General features: G+C 58.2%; 3 protein-coding genes across 3 annotated transcripts; 1 reads left to right on the forward strand and 2 right to left on the reverse strand.

Annotated features, from left to right (window-relative positions):
* Nucleotides 1-2,764: 2,764 nt before the first annotated feature.
* V2A60_000102 (uncharacterized protein) lies at nucleotides 2,765-3,655 on the forward strand (the record flags this gene model as incomplete). The annotated part of the gene is made up of 1 exon (XM_083251473.1): nucleotides 2,765-3,655. One exon carries the CDS (start codon nucleotides 2,765-2,767, stop codon nucleotides 3,653-3,655), a length of 891 nt encoding a protein of 296 aa, XP_083107599.1.
* Nucleotides 3,656-4,887: 1,232 nt separating this feature from the next.
* V2A60_000103 (Zn(II)2Cys6 transcription factor domain-containing protein) lies at nucleotides 4,888-7,890 on the reverse strand (the record flags this gene model as incomplete). Its single annotated transcript, XM_083251474.1, has 1 exon — nucleotides 4,888-7,890. One exon carries the CDS (start codon nucleotides 7,888-7,890, stop codon nucleotides 4,888-4,890), a length of 3,003 nt encoding a protein of 1,000 aa, XP_083107600.1.
* A 1,673-nt stretch (nucleotides 7,891-9,563) lies between these two features.
* On the reverse strand, nucleotides 9,564-14,843 carry V2A60_000104 (GTPase-activating protein BEM3; the record flags this gene model as incomplete). Its single annotated transcript, XM_083251475.1, has 3 exons — nucleotides 9,564-13,632; nucleotides 13,743-13,931; nucleotides 14,359-14,843. The coding sequence occupies 3 exons, from the start codon at nucleotides 14,841-14,843 to the stop codon at nucleotides 9,564-9,566; spliced, it is 4,743 nt and encodes a 1,580-aa protein (XP_083107601.1).
* Nucleotides 14,844-15,389: the final 546 nt, after the last annotated feature.

A 15,389-nucleotide genomic window follows, 5' to 3' on the forward strand; every position in this document is an offset into this window, starting at 1 on the left:
GTAGGTACTGGGAGTGTTTGCAGAACCAGTCGGTGCCGTTGGCAGCTGGCAGCTGGCAACTGGTAGTTGGCACTTGTAGTTGACAACTGGTAGATGATCCGTACCCGACACGTGTCATCAGCAGTAGTACATGTCCGATCCTCCCATCTGCCAGAAAATGTGACAAGTGCTAATCTCTGTATTTCAATTACAATTACTCCGTACTGTACACTCTTCAGATATTATTTTGCCATGTTGATTTAACTGCCGCCAATATTCAGCCATCCTTGCTCTCAAGCTTCCCGTGCGCTGCCAAAGAAAGGCCCCACCGATCGCGACGGCGGCCCCTCTTTGGGCCCCTCGAGTCCACTGTAATAGCATGCAGGGTGCAGGGCATAGGACTAGTACACCAAGGTACTTCAACTGGAAATTTATATGCAAAAGTACCTGTGGTTACCAGCATCTCCCCGCAACAGGACTCTACGTCACTGATTGGCGACGTGAACAAGCTTTTGGTGATCGGCAGTAAAAAGGTCAGGTCTCGGCCGCTGGCTGCCACATGTGGATGGGGAGCGGTAGGCTGCACGCCGGGCGCATGTAAGTACATCATCCAAACTCTTTTCTTTTGTTTCATAACTGACGTGCTGCAGCGGCCGTTAGCTATCATCGTCATTGTGTGTAGCAAACACGGCAGCACGGGTGTGTGGATGATGTACCGCCGCGCGGTCGTAAGAAGGTAGTATGTAGCTGGGGCCACCAGGCGCCAGAATGGGCTCACCACGGCACGCGAATGCAACACGGACAAGCCAAGGACCAGATGTAACAAAGACGTGCTTGTCGGCGACAGTGGCTGTTTAATCTGTCGCCACCCACCGCCGCTACCACCTAGATGGCCTTGGGGTTGCAGCCTCAGATGGCTTGCTCGCAAGAGGGTACAGTATAGGTACTGGTAGCCTCTGTCCGTTTCCGTCACCCACCACAGACGGATTAGCTCCGAGGCCACCGCCCGCTAGAAGCCGCGAAGCTCTGGATTGTGAGGCGTGCGTTCCCCTGCAGCGGATAGAGACAGTAAACAGCGGGGAGTCGAAACGAGGATGGTGGGTTGGTTGGAGTAACCCAGGATGCCAGGCATAGGTCAGGTCAGGATCCCATGCCGATCCCGCGTCACAGATGACAGGGTAATGAAAAGAGCGAGACAGTAATCCGTACGGAGTATTGGTTCGGGTCCTGCCAGCCTGCTTTCTGGTATTGCTGTGAAAGACAAGACGGGCAAGACAGCTGTGCAGACCCCTATTCGTTTTTGCGGAACTGTGGTTGGCAGGCAGCAGGTTTGTGACAGACAGGGCTGGGGCGTCGGCGTGTACCAGTATTGATTGAGTGGTGTCTCGAGTGCCCTGTTGTTTGTGGTGTCATTGCGAAGCGTTTCTGTAATGCTGCAGCCATCAACGCACACAGGAACGGACAGGTCCTTTTCTGTGCAGCAAACGAACTGTCCTGTACCAATACTGCAGTCCGTACTTCGTACCCCTCAACAAGATGAACAGTAATGAAAGCTGGGCTCAGTAGTAGAGTTGCACCAGCTCCCAGACTGGATTGCGGCAGTCTGTGCCTTGACCGTCGTGGGGAGGGAAGCTTGGCTGCAGGCAGTGGCAGAATCGAGATGGCAGCTCCACAACACCGGCCAAGCAACTCTTTACCCCGGAAAGCGAGGGTACCAATGCTCTGGTGGTGGTTGCCAGCCAAGGACAAGTATCCCGATGTCGGACCAGTGTGGCCAAGACGACAAACGGAATAGCGCGTTTGCTCTAGCCCGCCACTTACTGAGTAGTGCCGCTGTAAATAGCGCCCAGTAGCGGCGCCCAACACAGGCCAGGAGCGCTGTAACACGCCTCCAAGCACGCTAAGCATGTGCTAAAAAGCCACACCAACTATCAGTAATCTGCAGCCTGCAGGTAAGTAATCCGCCGTAGTACCTACCTACCTACTGAGTACTAACTAACGTCACTGGTAAGTAGGCAGGTTCTCAGGTGTGGTTCTTAGGTAGATACCTACCTACTAAGGTAGGTAGGTAGTACACACTATCCCACCAACTTACCCAAGGTAACCAGGTACCTAACCATGGCCCTACACCACCATCACCACCTCAGTTCCAAGTACCACACGCAACACGCCCACCCTCACCCTCTTTCTCCCCTCTCCTCTCCTCCCCTTCTCCTCCTCCCATCCCTTCTCCCCTCCATCCTTTCCTTCTCCCACACCCTCAAATCTTCTCTTCTTGTTCCACTTACCACCTTTTCCATCCTTCTCTCGCCATATCCCACCATTTTTGCCAGCTCCATCGACTCACACACTCTCTGCATTGACCAAGTCAGGCCCCTCCACTGCCCACTTCTGCCGACATCCGTCAAATCGACTTATATATAACACCACTACCACCACCACCACTTCTACCACCACCTCCACCAACTCTTCTTTTCTCCCTTTCACGCTCCTCTTCGTTCTATCACTTCTTTCGTCTCTCCTTCTCACCATCGCCTTGTCCCATCTCAACGCATCCTGATCTCAAATTTCGCCTTCCGACTTACTTTTTTTTTTACTCCTCTGTTTGCTGTCCAAGCTACCGCAAACGTCAACGTCGCCTGCGCTTCTCAAGCCGAGCCCGCTCTGCAACCCGTACGCCCGCCGGCTGTCACAAGCCCGCTCGGCATTCGGCCACCAACCAGACATCACCACCGCACCACATTCTCTCACCTCACGACCTCACGACCTCACGCCTCCACCTGCCATGTCCGACAACGTTCCCAACGCCGGCATCGCCCATCGCCGCAGCTCCATCACCCAAGCTGCCCTCTCCAACCTCTTCCAGCGCGGCCCCTCCAACTCCAACGTCCCCCCGCTGCCTGGCGCCCCCAGCATGACCGACCCCCGAGGTCGCCGTCTCTCCGTCAGCACCATTGGCCTTTCAGGCAACTCTCCCACCAACCCCGCCGCATTTGTCCGCCGCGAGAGTGTCTCCACCAACTCCAACTCGGGCTCCCTTGACGAGTCCGCCGTCGAGGACGACGACTTTGTTCCCGCCAGCGCTAGAACCGCTCCCAATACGCCCTTTACTCGACGTATGAGCTTTGGTGCCTCCGCCGGCTCCGGCTCTCTGAGGGGTTATCGCCCCCCGGGCAGTCCTGGCAACGGTAATACGAACCCAACAACTCCTCCCTCTGCCTCCCAGCAGACTTCCACTCAAACCCAGGCTCAACCCCAGCCCGTCGTCGGCCGCCGCTCCTCCGCCAACAAATCTCCTCCCCTGGCGGCCTCGGCGGGCTGGTCCGTCTCAGGACGCCGCCCAAGCACCGTCCTGTCGTCTTCCCTACCACAGGCAAGCTTCACCATGCACAAAAGAGCCCCTTCTGACTATGCCAATTCTCGAGCAGACCAGCAAGGCTTCAACTGGTCCGAACAGTTGAGATCTCGCGCAGAAAGCTCCGTCGCCGGCGCTCGCCCGTCCTTCTCGTTCGCCTCCGGCTCACCTCCCAGGATGGCTCACGACCGTGCCAGGTCCGTCTCCGAAATGACCTCGCCTCCGAACCAGGCCCCTCCTCCAATGCAGCCCAGGCAGGAAAAGCCCAAGCCTGACGCATTCCAGGAGAGAATTCTGAAGGGTGATTTTTACATGGATTGATGATCCCGATTCTCACTCCTCGACGGATGATGCACAGAGTGGAGTCACCGAATCTCGGCACGTTCATTGAATCTTGCATGGATTGACCAACTTGAGTCAATTCGCCTCTCTGCTTTATTCTTGTTGTTCAATAGTGATGAATTTGTCATCACTCTCCAGGCACTCAAGTACCTCATTTGCACTGGCTCTGTATTGGCGGATGTACTAGCGCGGAACAAAAATGTTCGAAACATATGGCTGTCTTGCTTTCTATTTCACTATTGGTCTTTTCGACAGGATCTTTTTTTTTTGGAGCGATGGCATCATGCCGTCTCGGGACAGACGGCTTCTACGAGCATAACCCACATACCTTTGGCGCACTTGCGACACAACATGGCTTCAGTTCATGTACACTATTTGGCCCCAATTGGCCACTACACTGGTTTATACGATATTGGCTGTTGAAGCGGATAAACGGACGTTTGGGCGGTCGCGGAAACGGATGGATGTTTTTTCTCTGGTGGAGGATGGTTTTCAATTCACAAACGGTTACAACCAAGACTGGCCCAGGTTGCAGTATGACGAATAGTCTTCGAAGTTTATATATCTACGCACAGTCTTGTCAGATTTGTCTGTTAGTTTTTCTGGACTGACCTTGGCGTATTAAGATTGGCTGGCAGAATAGCTATAATGCAATTGATTCAAGTTACGTACCCGACCGAGTTCAGACGAGGAGGAAAACTATACCCGTGAAGAGTAGTGTAATAAAATGCAAGCTGTACCAAGCCAGTCATATGAGGTCTTTACACATGGCAACGGGCCAATCGTATGTGACGGATCTGGAGGTTTCAACATGTGTCAATGAACTACATCTTCAGATCGCCATCAAGGTTCAATCAAAGCCAATCAATCATATTTTGCAGAGTGGTATCTAAATGGAGGCAACCCGATCCTCATTATCCTGTGTTCATGTTCCTTTCCCACATCGTTGGCCCACGTTTCCCCAGACGCCAGCCAAACATACACACATGGCTCAAAACAAATACAAAACCCGTAGTCGTACACTATCCGAGGGCGTCCCGTCCCTGCCACAGCTGATCCCACCTTGTCCTATTGATACATTTTTTCTTAAATACATTCGCCAGGTTAGATATACATCCCTTTGCGATTGCCCTTGTGGGCGACTTGGCATGTTTTTTTTTCTTGTTTTCTTTCTCTCATTTAGATCTCTTCCTTTCAGGAAAAGGTCGCTTTCAAAATGTAAACATGTTGGGGTCAGGAATCCCCTGAAACATGTCCGTCCAGAACTGGTCGTTGGTCGTCGCCGCGCGCGCCCCGTCGAAGCCTTCGATGCCGCCGCCGATGCCCATCATGGCCGTCGGAAAGTCGGACCCGTCAAAGCTGACGCCGCCACCCTCCACCGCCGCCGCCGCCGACGACGACGACGAGGACATCATGGCCTCGGCAATCCACGGCGGGTAGAGACCGGTACTACTGCTGCTGCCGTTGCTGCTGCTGTTGTTGCCGCTAGTCGTAGCAAACGACGCGCCGCCGTTGGCGTCTGGGAAAAACGACGGCACCGGCGCTGGCGCTGTCGACCGGTAGTAGCCAAATGGCGACGGCGCCGCGCCCGGGTTGGTGGGGTCGCTTCCGGTGGCGACCTCGGAGAGCAGGTGCAGCGGTGTGCTGGCCGTCGGGGTCTGCATCGTCGGATGGTACTGCTGCTGCTGCTGCGGTTGCGACTGTTGTCGCTGTTGTTGCGACGTGCTACCAGTACTAGCATCACCACCACCAACACCTCCCGTTGCCTGCGCACCTTGCCTCGCGCTCTCCGTACCACCACCACCACCACCACTACCAGGGGCACTGCCCTGCTTGACGAACCAGCTCCGCAGCATGGCCAGCACGACGAGAAACTTGCTCGCGGGCCGGCACCGGTCCCCCGCGGCCGTCTCGCGAAACTTGTCGAGCAGCGCGTCCAGGTGCTGCCGGACGCGCATGCTGTCCCTGGTGAAGACGGCGCCAAAGTCGGCGGACCAGCTAGCCCCGGCCGGCCCGCCGGTCGTGGTCGTGGTCGACGCCCCCGACTCTCCCGACGCTCCTGACGGCGGCGGCGGCGGCGGCTCGGCCGAAAAGTACATCTTCATCAGCACCACGACCGCGTACGCGACGCGCACAAAGTTGAACACGGGCAGGCACCGGATGCTCTCGACGTCCATGCCCAGAAAGGTGGTGAAGATGCCGTTGATGGCCGCGAGGCACGACGTCAGCGCGTTGATGTGCTGCGCCGACAGCGGCTGCTGTTTCCGCTGCTGCTGCTGCTGCTGATGCTGCTGCACGCCGGGGCCGTTTTTGCTGTTGTCGTCGTCGTCGTCGTCTGCGCTCGGCGGTTCGCCAAAATGGTCCGCGTGCAGCACCGTCTCGTGCATGTACAGGTTGAGCAGGTCAAAGGCAATCTTGAGCGTGGCGTGCATGCGCTCGGGCGGCACGCCGGCGCGGTAGCGTTCCAGGTCGCGCTCGAGCGCGCGCAGGGCGTACTGCGTGCGCGGGTCGGCAATGTCGACGCCGGCTCCGGCACCGGTCCCGGCACCGGCGGCCCCGACGGCGTCCGGATCGTCCATGGACAGCTGCGCGCCAATCTGCTCGCCGAGGTGGTGCGTCCACACGAGGTGGCAAAAGTACCGGTCCGTCGGCGCCGCGTCGGGCGACGTCTCGAGGACGCGCATCGAGTCGGCCATGAAGGACGTCCACCGGATCAGGTGCGGCCGGTGCAGCGACATGGCCGTGTTGGAGGCCAGGTAGTAGCACGTCAGCCACGTGCGGCGCGCCTCGAGACTCGTCGGGTCCGGCGGCGCTGCCGCCCTGCCACCACCCCGGAAGCTGCCCCATCCGCCGCCCATTCCGCCGCCGCCCATTCCGCCCATGCCCATGCCCATGCCCATGCCTCCCGCTCCCGAGAAAGAAGAAGAAGCGGCGGCCCGGGCGCGGCCGTTTGTCCTTCGGCCGAGCCCAATGTCAATGGCCATGACGGCCGCGACGTGGATGAGCTGGTAAAACTTGAGCTCCTCAAAGTACTCGGGCGGCCAGTACCAGATGACGGCGACGTTGAGGGCCTGGACGAGCTCGAGGCTCTTCTCGCCCGTCACCAGGACGCGGGCGGCCAGGACGTGCATCAGCTCGCGCTGCAGCACCCGCTGCAGCGCGTGGTCCTCGCCCGCCGCCGCCGCCATGACGGCCAGGAACAGCACGGGCCGCGCGGCGCGCAGCTCCGCCACGCCCGTGCCGGGAGCGAACACGACGCCCGGTAGGTGCCGCACCATCTGCGCGTTGTACCGCGACAGCAGGCGCGCGGCCAGCGCGGGCGGCACCAGCCCGCGCTCCACCACGTCGCCGTCGGCCGCGCGCGACGTGTACGCCGGCCAGCCGACCGACGCCGCCGCCGCCGAGGGTCGCCTGTCGTCGTCGTCGGCGGCGGCGGCGGCGGCAGCGATGTCCTTGCGCGTCGCCGCGCCGTGGTGCGTCTGCGGCCGCGCACCGCGACCGCTCCCCTCACCTTGCTGCTGCTGCTGCTGGTCGGCGTCCTCCATGGCCTTGCGCTTGCGGCCCGCCATGGTGATGAGCTGCTGGAAGTGGCTGTCCTGGTCCGCCGGCCGGTTGCTGTCCCACGGCGTCACCTCGACGTCCCAGTCGCGATGCTCCTGGCCCTTGCCATGCAGGCGTCCCGTCGTCGTCGTTGCTGTCGCCGGGGGTGTCGTCGTTGTCGTCGTCGTCGTCTCGTCCTGGAGATGCAGACCCCCACCACCACCGCCCCCGCCCCCGCTGCTGCTGCCGCTGTTGGTCCTGGCCTGCAGGCTCGCCGTCAGGGCGTCAATCTTCTTCTCCAGCTCCGACACGCGGCTGTCCGTCTTCCTCTGCCGCCTGCGCGTCGGCACCGTGACCACGCAGGGCCGTCCCGCCTTGCCGCAGCGCTTGCAGGGCCGCCCCTCGCGGGGGTCCGGCTCGCACCGCACCTTGAGCCCGCGGCAGGCCTCGCACGCGCGGAGCTTCTTTGGGTCCGCTGCGGCGGCGGTGGTGGTGGTGGTCGTCGTCGTCGTCCCGGCCGGGGATCCGGTGGCCGGGCCAGAGAGGCTGGCGGTGCCGGGCGTTCCGTCCTCGTGCGTGGCCGACGCCGACGGCGAGGACGAGGAGGACGAGGAGGAGTCTTCTCCGCCGGACGGGTAGCCCACCATCACTCCGGAGCCGCCGCTTTCCTCCATTGCTTCTTTTTTCAAAAAGAAAAAAAAAGAAGAAGGAAAGAAAGACCAGAAACCCCCCACTCCAATAATATGAGAAGAAAAGTTGGTCCTTGGGGATGAGACTGCTTCAAGCTCTCACCACACACACAACATGGCACACCACTCCCGAATCTTTCGGCGGGCAAACAGAGAGGTACTGATGATACTGGTGTCTGTCTAGGCCAGCGCCGGAAAAAAAAAGGGGCCTGGAGGGGGCAGCACCCGTCTTCGCTAGTTGGAGACACACAAAAAAAACGGTTCTCTGAATAATGAACCCCAGATCTTTGTTGAGTCTTGGGACGTCTTTTTTTTTTTGGGAGGACGGAGGTTTGCAGGCGCCGAGATACCGACTGACCCAATCCCAGCTTTTTTCTGGTCGCTCGTATGTGGGCACTCTTTTCCCGTGCCCGCCCTTGCCGACGATCCCGGTTTTTGATTAGTCAGCGGAACAAGGTGTCAATCAATTGGTTTTGAGGGGTTGGGTGGGAAGGGGGCCGTTCTTTGTGTGTTATAGAGACTCAAACCAGCGGGGGGGGGAAACGGGGGGGAAGGGATCACATGGGCAAATACGGAACAACTGGGGGATTTATTAAAAGGACCATCATGGGCTCGGAGAATGCATCGATATACGCTCGGTTCTTCCTTCTGAGGGTGTTAAACCTCTCTCTCCCTCACCTCCTCTCGGTCCCATCGGAAACGCGACAAGACACTACTATTACTCCGTACTCACGCTAGACCGATGTTGCAGGGTCAACAAGTTGGTTAAAAATAGATTCTCGGAAGCGAGACAGAAGAGGAAAAAAAAGAAAAGAAACGAAAAGAAAAAGTGGTTCACTGTCGTTTGAGTCTCGTTGCCATGCTTATTTGTAAGCCTTCCTTTTGGTTGATAACTTTATACATGGAGTCAGGACCGGGGGTCCATCCATCTCCATTTAGACTTGGCGATGGATCCACGCCGTCACCGCACAAACGTCCTTAACGAGGGGGGTTTAGGAGGGGGCGAAAAAAAAGATTATGTCATTATTCTCTAAGTAGGTAGACTCATACCCCCAGCGTTCCAAAGAGACCAGAATAAAAGAGCTCCGTTCCATCAAAAGAGCAGAACCCCCGGATAAAGGCTCATCGCCACAGGATGCAACATGCCATGATCAAAGTACGATGCGGAGAAAAAGAACAACAGTCTAAACAAGTCGTCCAATCCGAGCAAGAGACAAAAGGAGAAGAAGCAACGCGTTGGCCATGAAAGGAGAAAAAAAGAGGGATAAAAAAAAGACAAAAATAGACAAAAGACACAGAAAACCACCTGTCCACAAACACCCAAGAAACCCTGCCATGTGGATGAAAACTCGACCAGTCGAGCCTCGACCGACAGTAAAAAAACGCCACGCTCATCCGAAAACCCAAAACAACAAATTAAGTGTAACCTCCCAATCTGTGCGCATACATGGCATTCCTTTCCTTTCCTCAACGTAAAATCCAAATCCATTAGAAAGAGCTCCAGAACAGAGTGGTATCGCTGTCTGCCACAAGTGCTTGGGTATGGGCGTGGGAATGAGACAAAATTGCAAATATGAAAAGCAAACAAATCATTATGGTATCATGTGAAAGAAAAAAACGCCAATCTTCTCAGCCCAACTGCAGTGAGACTGGTGATCCTAGTACAAATCGCGGCTGTTGCCCGTGCCGCTGACCATGTAGATGGAACTCTCTCGACGTTTATTTACCCGTTCGTTGGGGCCAAGGCTCATGCTGCTGCCAGGCCCTTTGGGAAGCTGGTAAGCTGCTCGATCGTACGCGGCCGGAGGTCGGGTGCCTGCAGACGCGCCGGCTTGCTCCAGACCATGGTCAGTCTCATAGGCAGGCCTCAACGAAGCCACGCCGGGGACGCTGCCTACGTTTTGCTGCGCGAGGTGAGACGGTTCATACGTCGGGCGGTTGGACCCTGTGGATGGCGTCGGTGACTGCCTCGCAGGAGCCCTGCTCTGCCCAAGTGGTGGCGTGGGAGTCGATCTCGCCGGGCCCCGTACAGCCTCCACTCTCGCCGGCCTGTGAGGGGACGAGGCACTGCCCGAGGATGTCGATGGTCGAGGCGCCGCTTCTTGGCGTGACGGCGCGTCGAACCGCGACGGGTTTTCCGCGTGTCCTCGTTTCTCATGCTTCGTCCCTGAAGTGGGAAGCTCGTACTCCTCCGGGTCGATGCCAAAGATTCCCTCAAAGTTTTGCAGAAACGTGGCAAAAACCGGTGCTGGAATGTTGAGCGTGGGCGAAAAGACAATGCCAACATTTCGTACCGTCATCTTGTTGACGCTAGCATTGTTGATGATTCGAATGAGGAACGAGATGAGGTATTTGAGCAGAGTCAAATTGGCTTCGGGCAGTCGCTGAACAAGATGAGCCATCATCGCAACCTTTTCATCCCGATTGGCAATTTCCGTCGTGCTCAGGAACTCGAGATGGAGATCGCGCGTGAGAATAGTCGAAGGTAGCTCTCTGAGATACAATTTCAACAACGACGCCACAGCATGGATGTCGTAGTAATGCTCGTCGGTAATGAGATTGATGTCCGACTCGTGGTTGAACCGTTCGCGGATCTGCTTGATGACCGTGTTGGAACCGCTCAAGCGGAAGATTCCCTCTTCGTTGAGAGCGTTCCTGGCCTCCAAATACTGGATGCAGCGATAGATGACTGACGGCAACGGCACATCTACACCTCTCGGGGGGTGGTACTGGACCGCTTCTGCGAGGGTCGATCCGAAGACTTGGCCCGTGTGGGTGTGGACCGGCGCGTTTTGGAACAACGAGCCATTGCCACCGTCACTACCAGCCAAGGATTCCTGGCCGTCAGACGAGGATCTCGTCTTCGGTCCGAATCCGAAAAAGCTACGCTTTCGCTGCTTCTTGTCCTCGGCCGAGGGTTGGGGAGGTCCGAGTCTGTTTCCCCAGGCAGAGGCGTCTGAGATCAAGTGCAGATCCTTGGGCCCGGAGATGACCTTGGGCGTAGAGATGGCGGGTGCATCAGCTCCCAAGTTTTGCATGCTCGGCTGCTCAGGGAGCCCGACGGCAGCCTTGGGACGCGCGCTGGCAAGACCGCCCTGCTGCGGCGCATCGCCCGCATTGGTCGAGTCATAGCGAACGCCGATGAGAGGGTCAGAGTCCACAGACTGGTGAGGCACAGCTCGTCCTTGCAAAGACTTCTTGGGCCTCGTCGCGCCCGTCGCGTCTTGGCGCGGTCGCTCGTGAGCGTCGGGCTTGGGTGGGCGGCTATCCGTCTCGTCGGCATCGCGGAAATCGATCCACTGAAGCAGAGCATCAACCCAGCCATCACGCTCCTTGTCGTCCTCTGCGCACAGCACATGCTTGACGTGACTCGACGAGTCCTTCCTCTTGGGCTCGAGAATCAGAAAAGCATGTCGATACTGGTTATCAAAGTCTTCCCCATTGCCGCTCGGGACAGGTGATTGATTGTCGCCGGAATGCGACTGTTTCCCGATTTGGGCACCTTGCAGCTTAATGGTGCCAAGGTGGGCGCCGCCTGGCGTCTCGTAGTACTTTAGATTAGGGCCATCGACAACGAAAAACCTAGCCTTCCAGCCTCCAAAGTTCTTGCCCTTCTTGGTGAGGTAACCACTGCGCACGGCTCGTCCATCCGGGCCAACGTGGTGCGCGCTCTGACCTGGCACCGACTCGCCAACGCCGCCAATGTCATCGGCGTTGGGTGAGAGAGTGTTGGTCGAGAGGTATCTACACAGCTCGAGAGCCGTAGCCTCGTCCAGCTGGGTATTGAGCAGTTCGTCCATGTAACTCTCTAGAACCTGCCGACGCGCGTCAAGCTTGGCGGGCGAGTGTCCAGCAAAGAGCGATTTTTCTGGCGTCTTTGCTGTAAAGGCCGCGCACTGTTTCATGCGCTGATCGAGCTTGGACAGAGAGGTTGTGTCCTTTTCCACTCGCCAAAGCTCACCACGGTCAGCTCTGGAGATGACGGCGAGCGTAAAGACGGGGTCCTCCTCCAGCTGGTTGAGAGAGAGCAGACTGGCGCGGGACGGCTTCATGCGGGACGACGCGACCTTGACATCGATGGATGGAAGAGCATTGGGCGGTAGCAGCAAGTCAGGGTGTTCGTCCGTGGCCAGACCCTTGAGGACTTGCTTGCGTTCTATCGGGCTTGACTCGTCATCGGTAGATGAGTGTGCGTCCGAGTCGACTGTGCGGATCTTGGGGACACTCGACGGCGAGCCTTGTGTCGGCTGAGAAGGAGCCATGGAGGGGACAGAGGATGGAGCAGCAAGAGAGGTGTTTGGAGGCAGAGGGATAGGCTGGCGAGGAGGTCGTGGCGAGAGCGGCGGCCCGCTTCGTGGCGACAGTGGAGGAGATGAAGTACGCGACTTTGTAGGTCGAGGGCTCATCGGCAGGCCGGGGCTCAGCATGGGTGGTACCAGCGCATGGCTGCGATCGCTGTTCAACACGGCTGCGAGAGAAGCAGTGGCAGCCTGGGTTGGGCTTGGCTGGTCAACTTCAGCAGCGGGTGCGGAGCGGCTGGCATCATCCACCACGGCTGTTCGTGTCGACGCGTCTTGACCCGGAACGACGTCACTGCCATGCTCTCTAACGCGACGGCGGCCGCGTTGAGCAGAACCAGTCTGTTCCATACCCAGGATACCGCTGTATTCCGATTCAGAGTCGGAGGCTTCAGCAACAGGAGGCGGTGACGACTTCCGACGATCTTTGCCTAGCCGGAGAGGTGCAGGCGGACCCTTGCGAGGCTGGGCAGCAGACTTGGCGGCGGCGGCGGCGGCGGGCTCACGCCTGCGGGGAGGAGACTCTGAGCCGGGCGGGAGCTGTGGAGGTGGCACGTTGGGCGGTTCACTAGGGAGGCTTCGGGACGGCGGGAGAGGTAGGCTGAAAGAAGGCTCACGCAGCTGTTCTTGGCCGTGCTGTTTGGGCACGTGCTGTTGGGCTTGATCTGCAGCTTCGGCTTCATGATCAAAGTTGTTGAGAGCGTGTTCGTGAGGTTTTGGCATGGAGCGCGAAGGGTCGAGAACGTCCATGACGGCGGCGGTCGACGGTTGCTGGGGGCGGTCGGCGGGTGGTGTGATGGGATATGGTGCCATTGTGAGATCGACTGGGGAGTCTTTCTGGCTATCGGATTCGAGAATCGGAGAGTCAGGGTTCATGGCGCGCTGGACATCGACATCGACGCGGGGAGCGGGCCGAGCTTCTCTGGTACCGCCTTCGGACGGGCGGTGAGGGGCGGCGCGGAGAAGGGAGGGGTTGTTGATGAATTCCTTCAGCTTCCTTCGATAGCGCTCCTTGTCTTTGAGGGCAGCCTCGAGGTCCTTGTTGAGGCCGAGGATCATTGCTCGCTGCTTGTCGACCAACCTCCATAGCTGAGAGTTTTGCTGCGACTGCGACTGTTTCTCTTTGAGCAGGTATTTGATGGCGGCTTCTGGGCTGCCAGCAGTCTTGATGAGATGAGAAACGTCGGCAGACTGCGAGGAAGAGGCGGCGGTAGGGTGCCCGGTCGGGTCGTTGGACGACAAGGCCGAGATGGCCGTGTCGAGAGACGTGTTTCTGGGCGGGTGGTTCATGGTGGCGGCCGGGGCGGCGACAGCGGTTCCCTTCATGGCAAGATTGGATGGCCCTGGAGCCGCAGCAGCAGGTCTCTTGAAAGTCAGTGGCTCGGAGAAGCTACGGTTGTCGTTTGGCCCATTGGGAAATTTTGGGCCGCTACAGGAAACGAGTGTCAGATCGGGCAGGGACGGTGGCAGGCAGTAGGGACATGTACATGATGTACATGCTGTACATGCAGGATACGTGTAGAGGGAGCTTATACATACCTCGCAATGTCTTGCTCCGGGCTAGAAGGGTTTGACGAGTCGGAGTAAAAGGTTGTCTGTGCAGCCGAGTGATTGTGGCGGGCAGACCCAGGAGGGGTGTTGTCGAAAGGTGGTCGTGAACTGGCCGAAGTTCGGGGGTCGTACTGCTGGCTCGTAGAGAGTGGACTTGGCACAGGAGGACGCGGGGATCTGAAGGAGTGTCAAGACGGTGTCAGTCCGGCGGAAAAGGCAGAAATGGCGGAAAAGGCAGCACGAGGAGCGAAAGAAAAGCGTACACGAAGAGAAGGAGAGGGCTGGGCCAGGGTCGAGGCCAGTCGAAGACGAGGCAAGGCGGGAAAGAAGAGGGTGGAGAGAGCGAGAGTACAAGACGAAGAAGAAGGGAAGATGGCAAAGGCAGAGGAACAAGAAGAACAAGAACAAGGCAGCAAGGAGGCAGAAGCAGATGGCAAAAGAGGAGAGTGGGAAAACAGGCAGCAAGGAGGGTAATGAGGAATAAGAGATTGGGAATATTGGGGTGCCAAGGCTAGAAATAGCACAAGGTGATGGAGGGATGGAGGGATGGAGGAGTTGGAGGGTTGGGCGCATGGGTGCATGGGCGCATGGGCGAGTAACTGACCTGGGACCTGGGCCGAGAGTTGATGGAACGGGAAGCATAGGCTTGAGGGACTGTGGCGAGTAACGTGCTGCCGCGTGGAGGTTGTTGAAAGACTGGGAGTGTTGCGGGAGTGTGTAATGCGCGCGCGAATCGTGCGGGTGGGCAGCAGCGACGTCGTGCTGTTGCAGGATGTCAGGTTGACGATGATGACGATCGGTGGGAGGCTCGGCGGGAGGTTCGGTGAGAGGAGGAGGAGGAGGACGTCGTCGAGGGCTGGTGGGCGGCGAGGATTCGTAATGCGAGTATAGCTGTGTAGGCGGGTTGGAGTCGGCATCGGCATCCAGAGTAGGAGGAGAGGTGGTGGAGGTGGAGGAAGCGGTAGTAACAGTAGGACGAGCAGTAGGAGCAGCGGTAGTACTGGCAGTAAAAGAAACAGTGGCGTTGGTAGCTGCTACCGCACCAGGGCTCTCGGCAGGCCGACGACGGGTAGACGCAGGCTGCGACATGATGCTAAGAGGCGAGAGCAGTCAGGTCCGCCAATTGGACTTGGGGGGGTGCCAAGTCTGAGGGAAGCAAAGTTCCGCAGGGCCACTCTCGCGAGAGAGGGTTTCGAGATGGGCTGTCTCCCCTCACCCTGATCAACGGCGCATGAACGAAGGCGAGTGGTACGGGGGGAGACGGCCAGCTCGGCGGAGGCAGCAGGGGGGGGGACAAGCAATGATGGGATGGGGGTTCTGGTGGCAGGCTTGGAGTCGAGAGGCTAGTAGGGGTACTTGTCCAGGGCCATGCGTTGTTGTTGTGTTTACCAGTATCAGAGGCGAGTAAGGGTCGACGATGAGGGGTGGGCGAGAGAGAGAGAGAGAGAGAGAGAGAGAGATGGCGGCGAGATTCTGTTTCGTGCCCCGGAAGCGCCTAAACGAAGGAGGGGGGGGAGGACGACGACGAGCCGGGGTTGAAGCAAAGGGTGCCGGGCGAGACGAGGTGGCACAAGTCAAGGTTCCCAGGCGGCAAGGGGAAAAAAAGGGAAAAAAGAAAGAGATTCGACGAACGGG

Source organism: Cordyceps javanica, chromosome 1, assembly GCF_051103115.1.
Source record: "Cordyceps javanica chromosome 1, complete sequence".
NCBI classification, from domain to species: domain Eukaryota; kingdom Fungi; phylum Ascomycota; class Sordariomycetes; order Hypocreales; family Cordycipitaceae; genus Cordyceps; species Cordyceps javanica.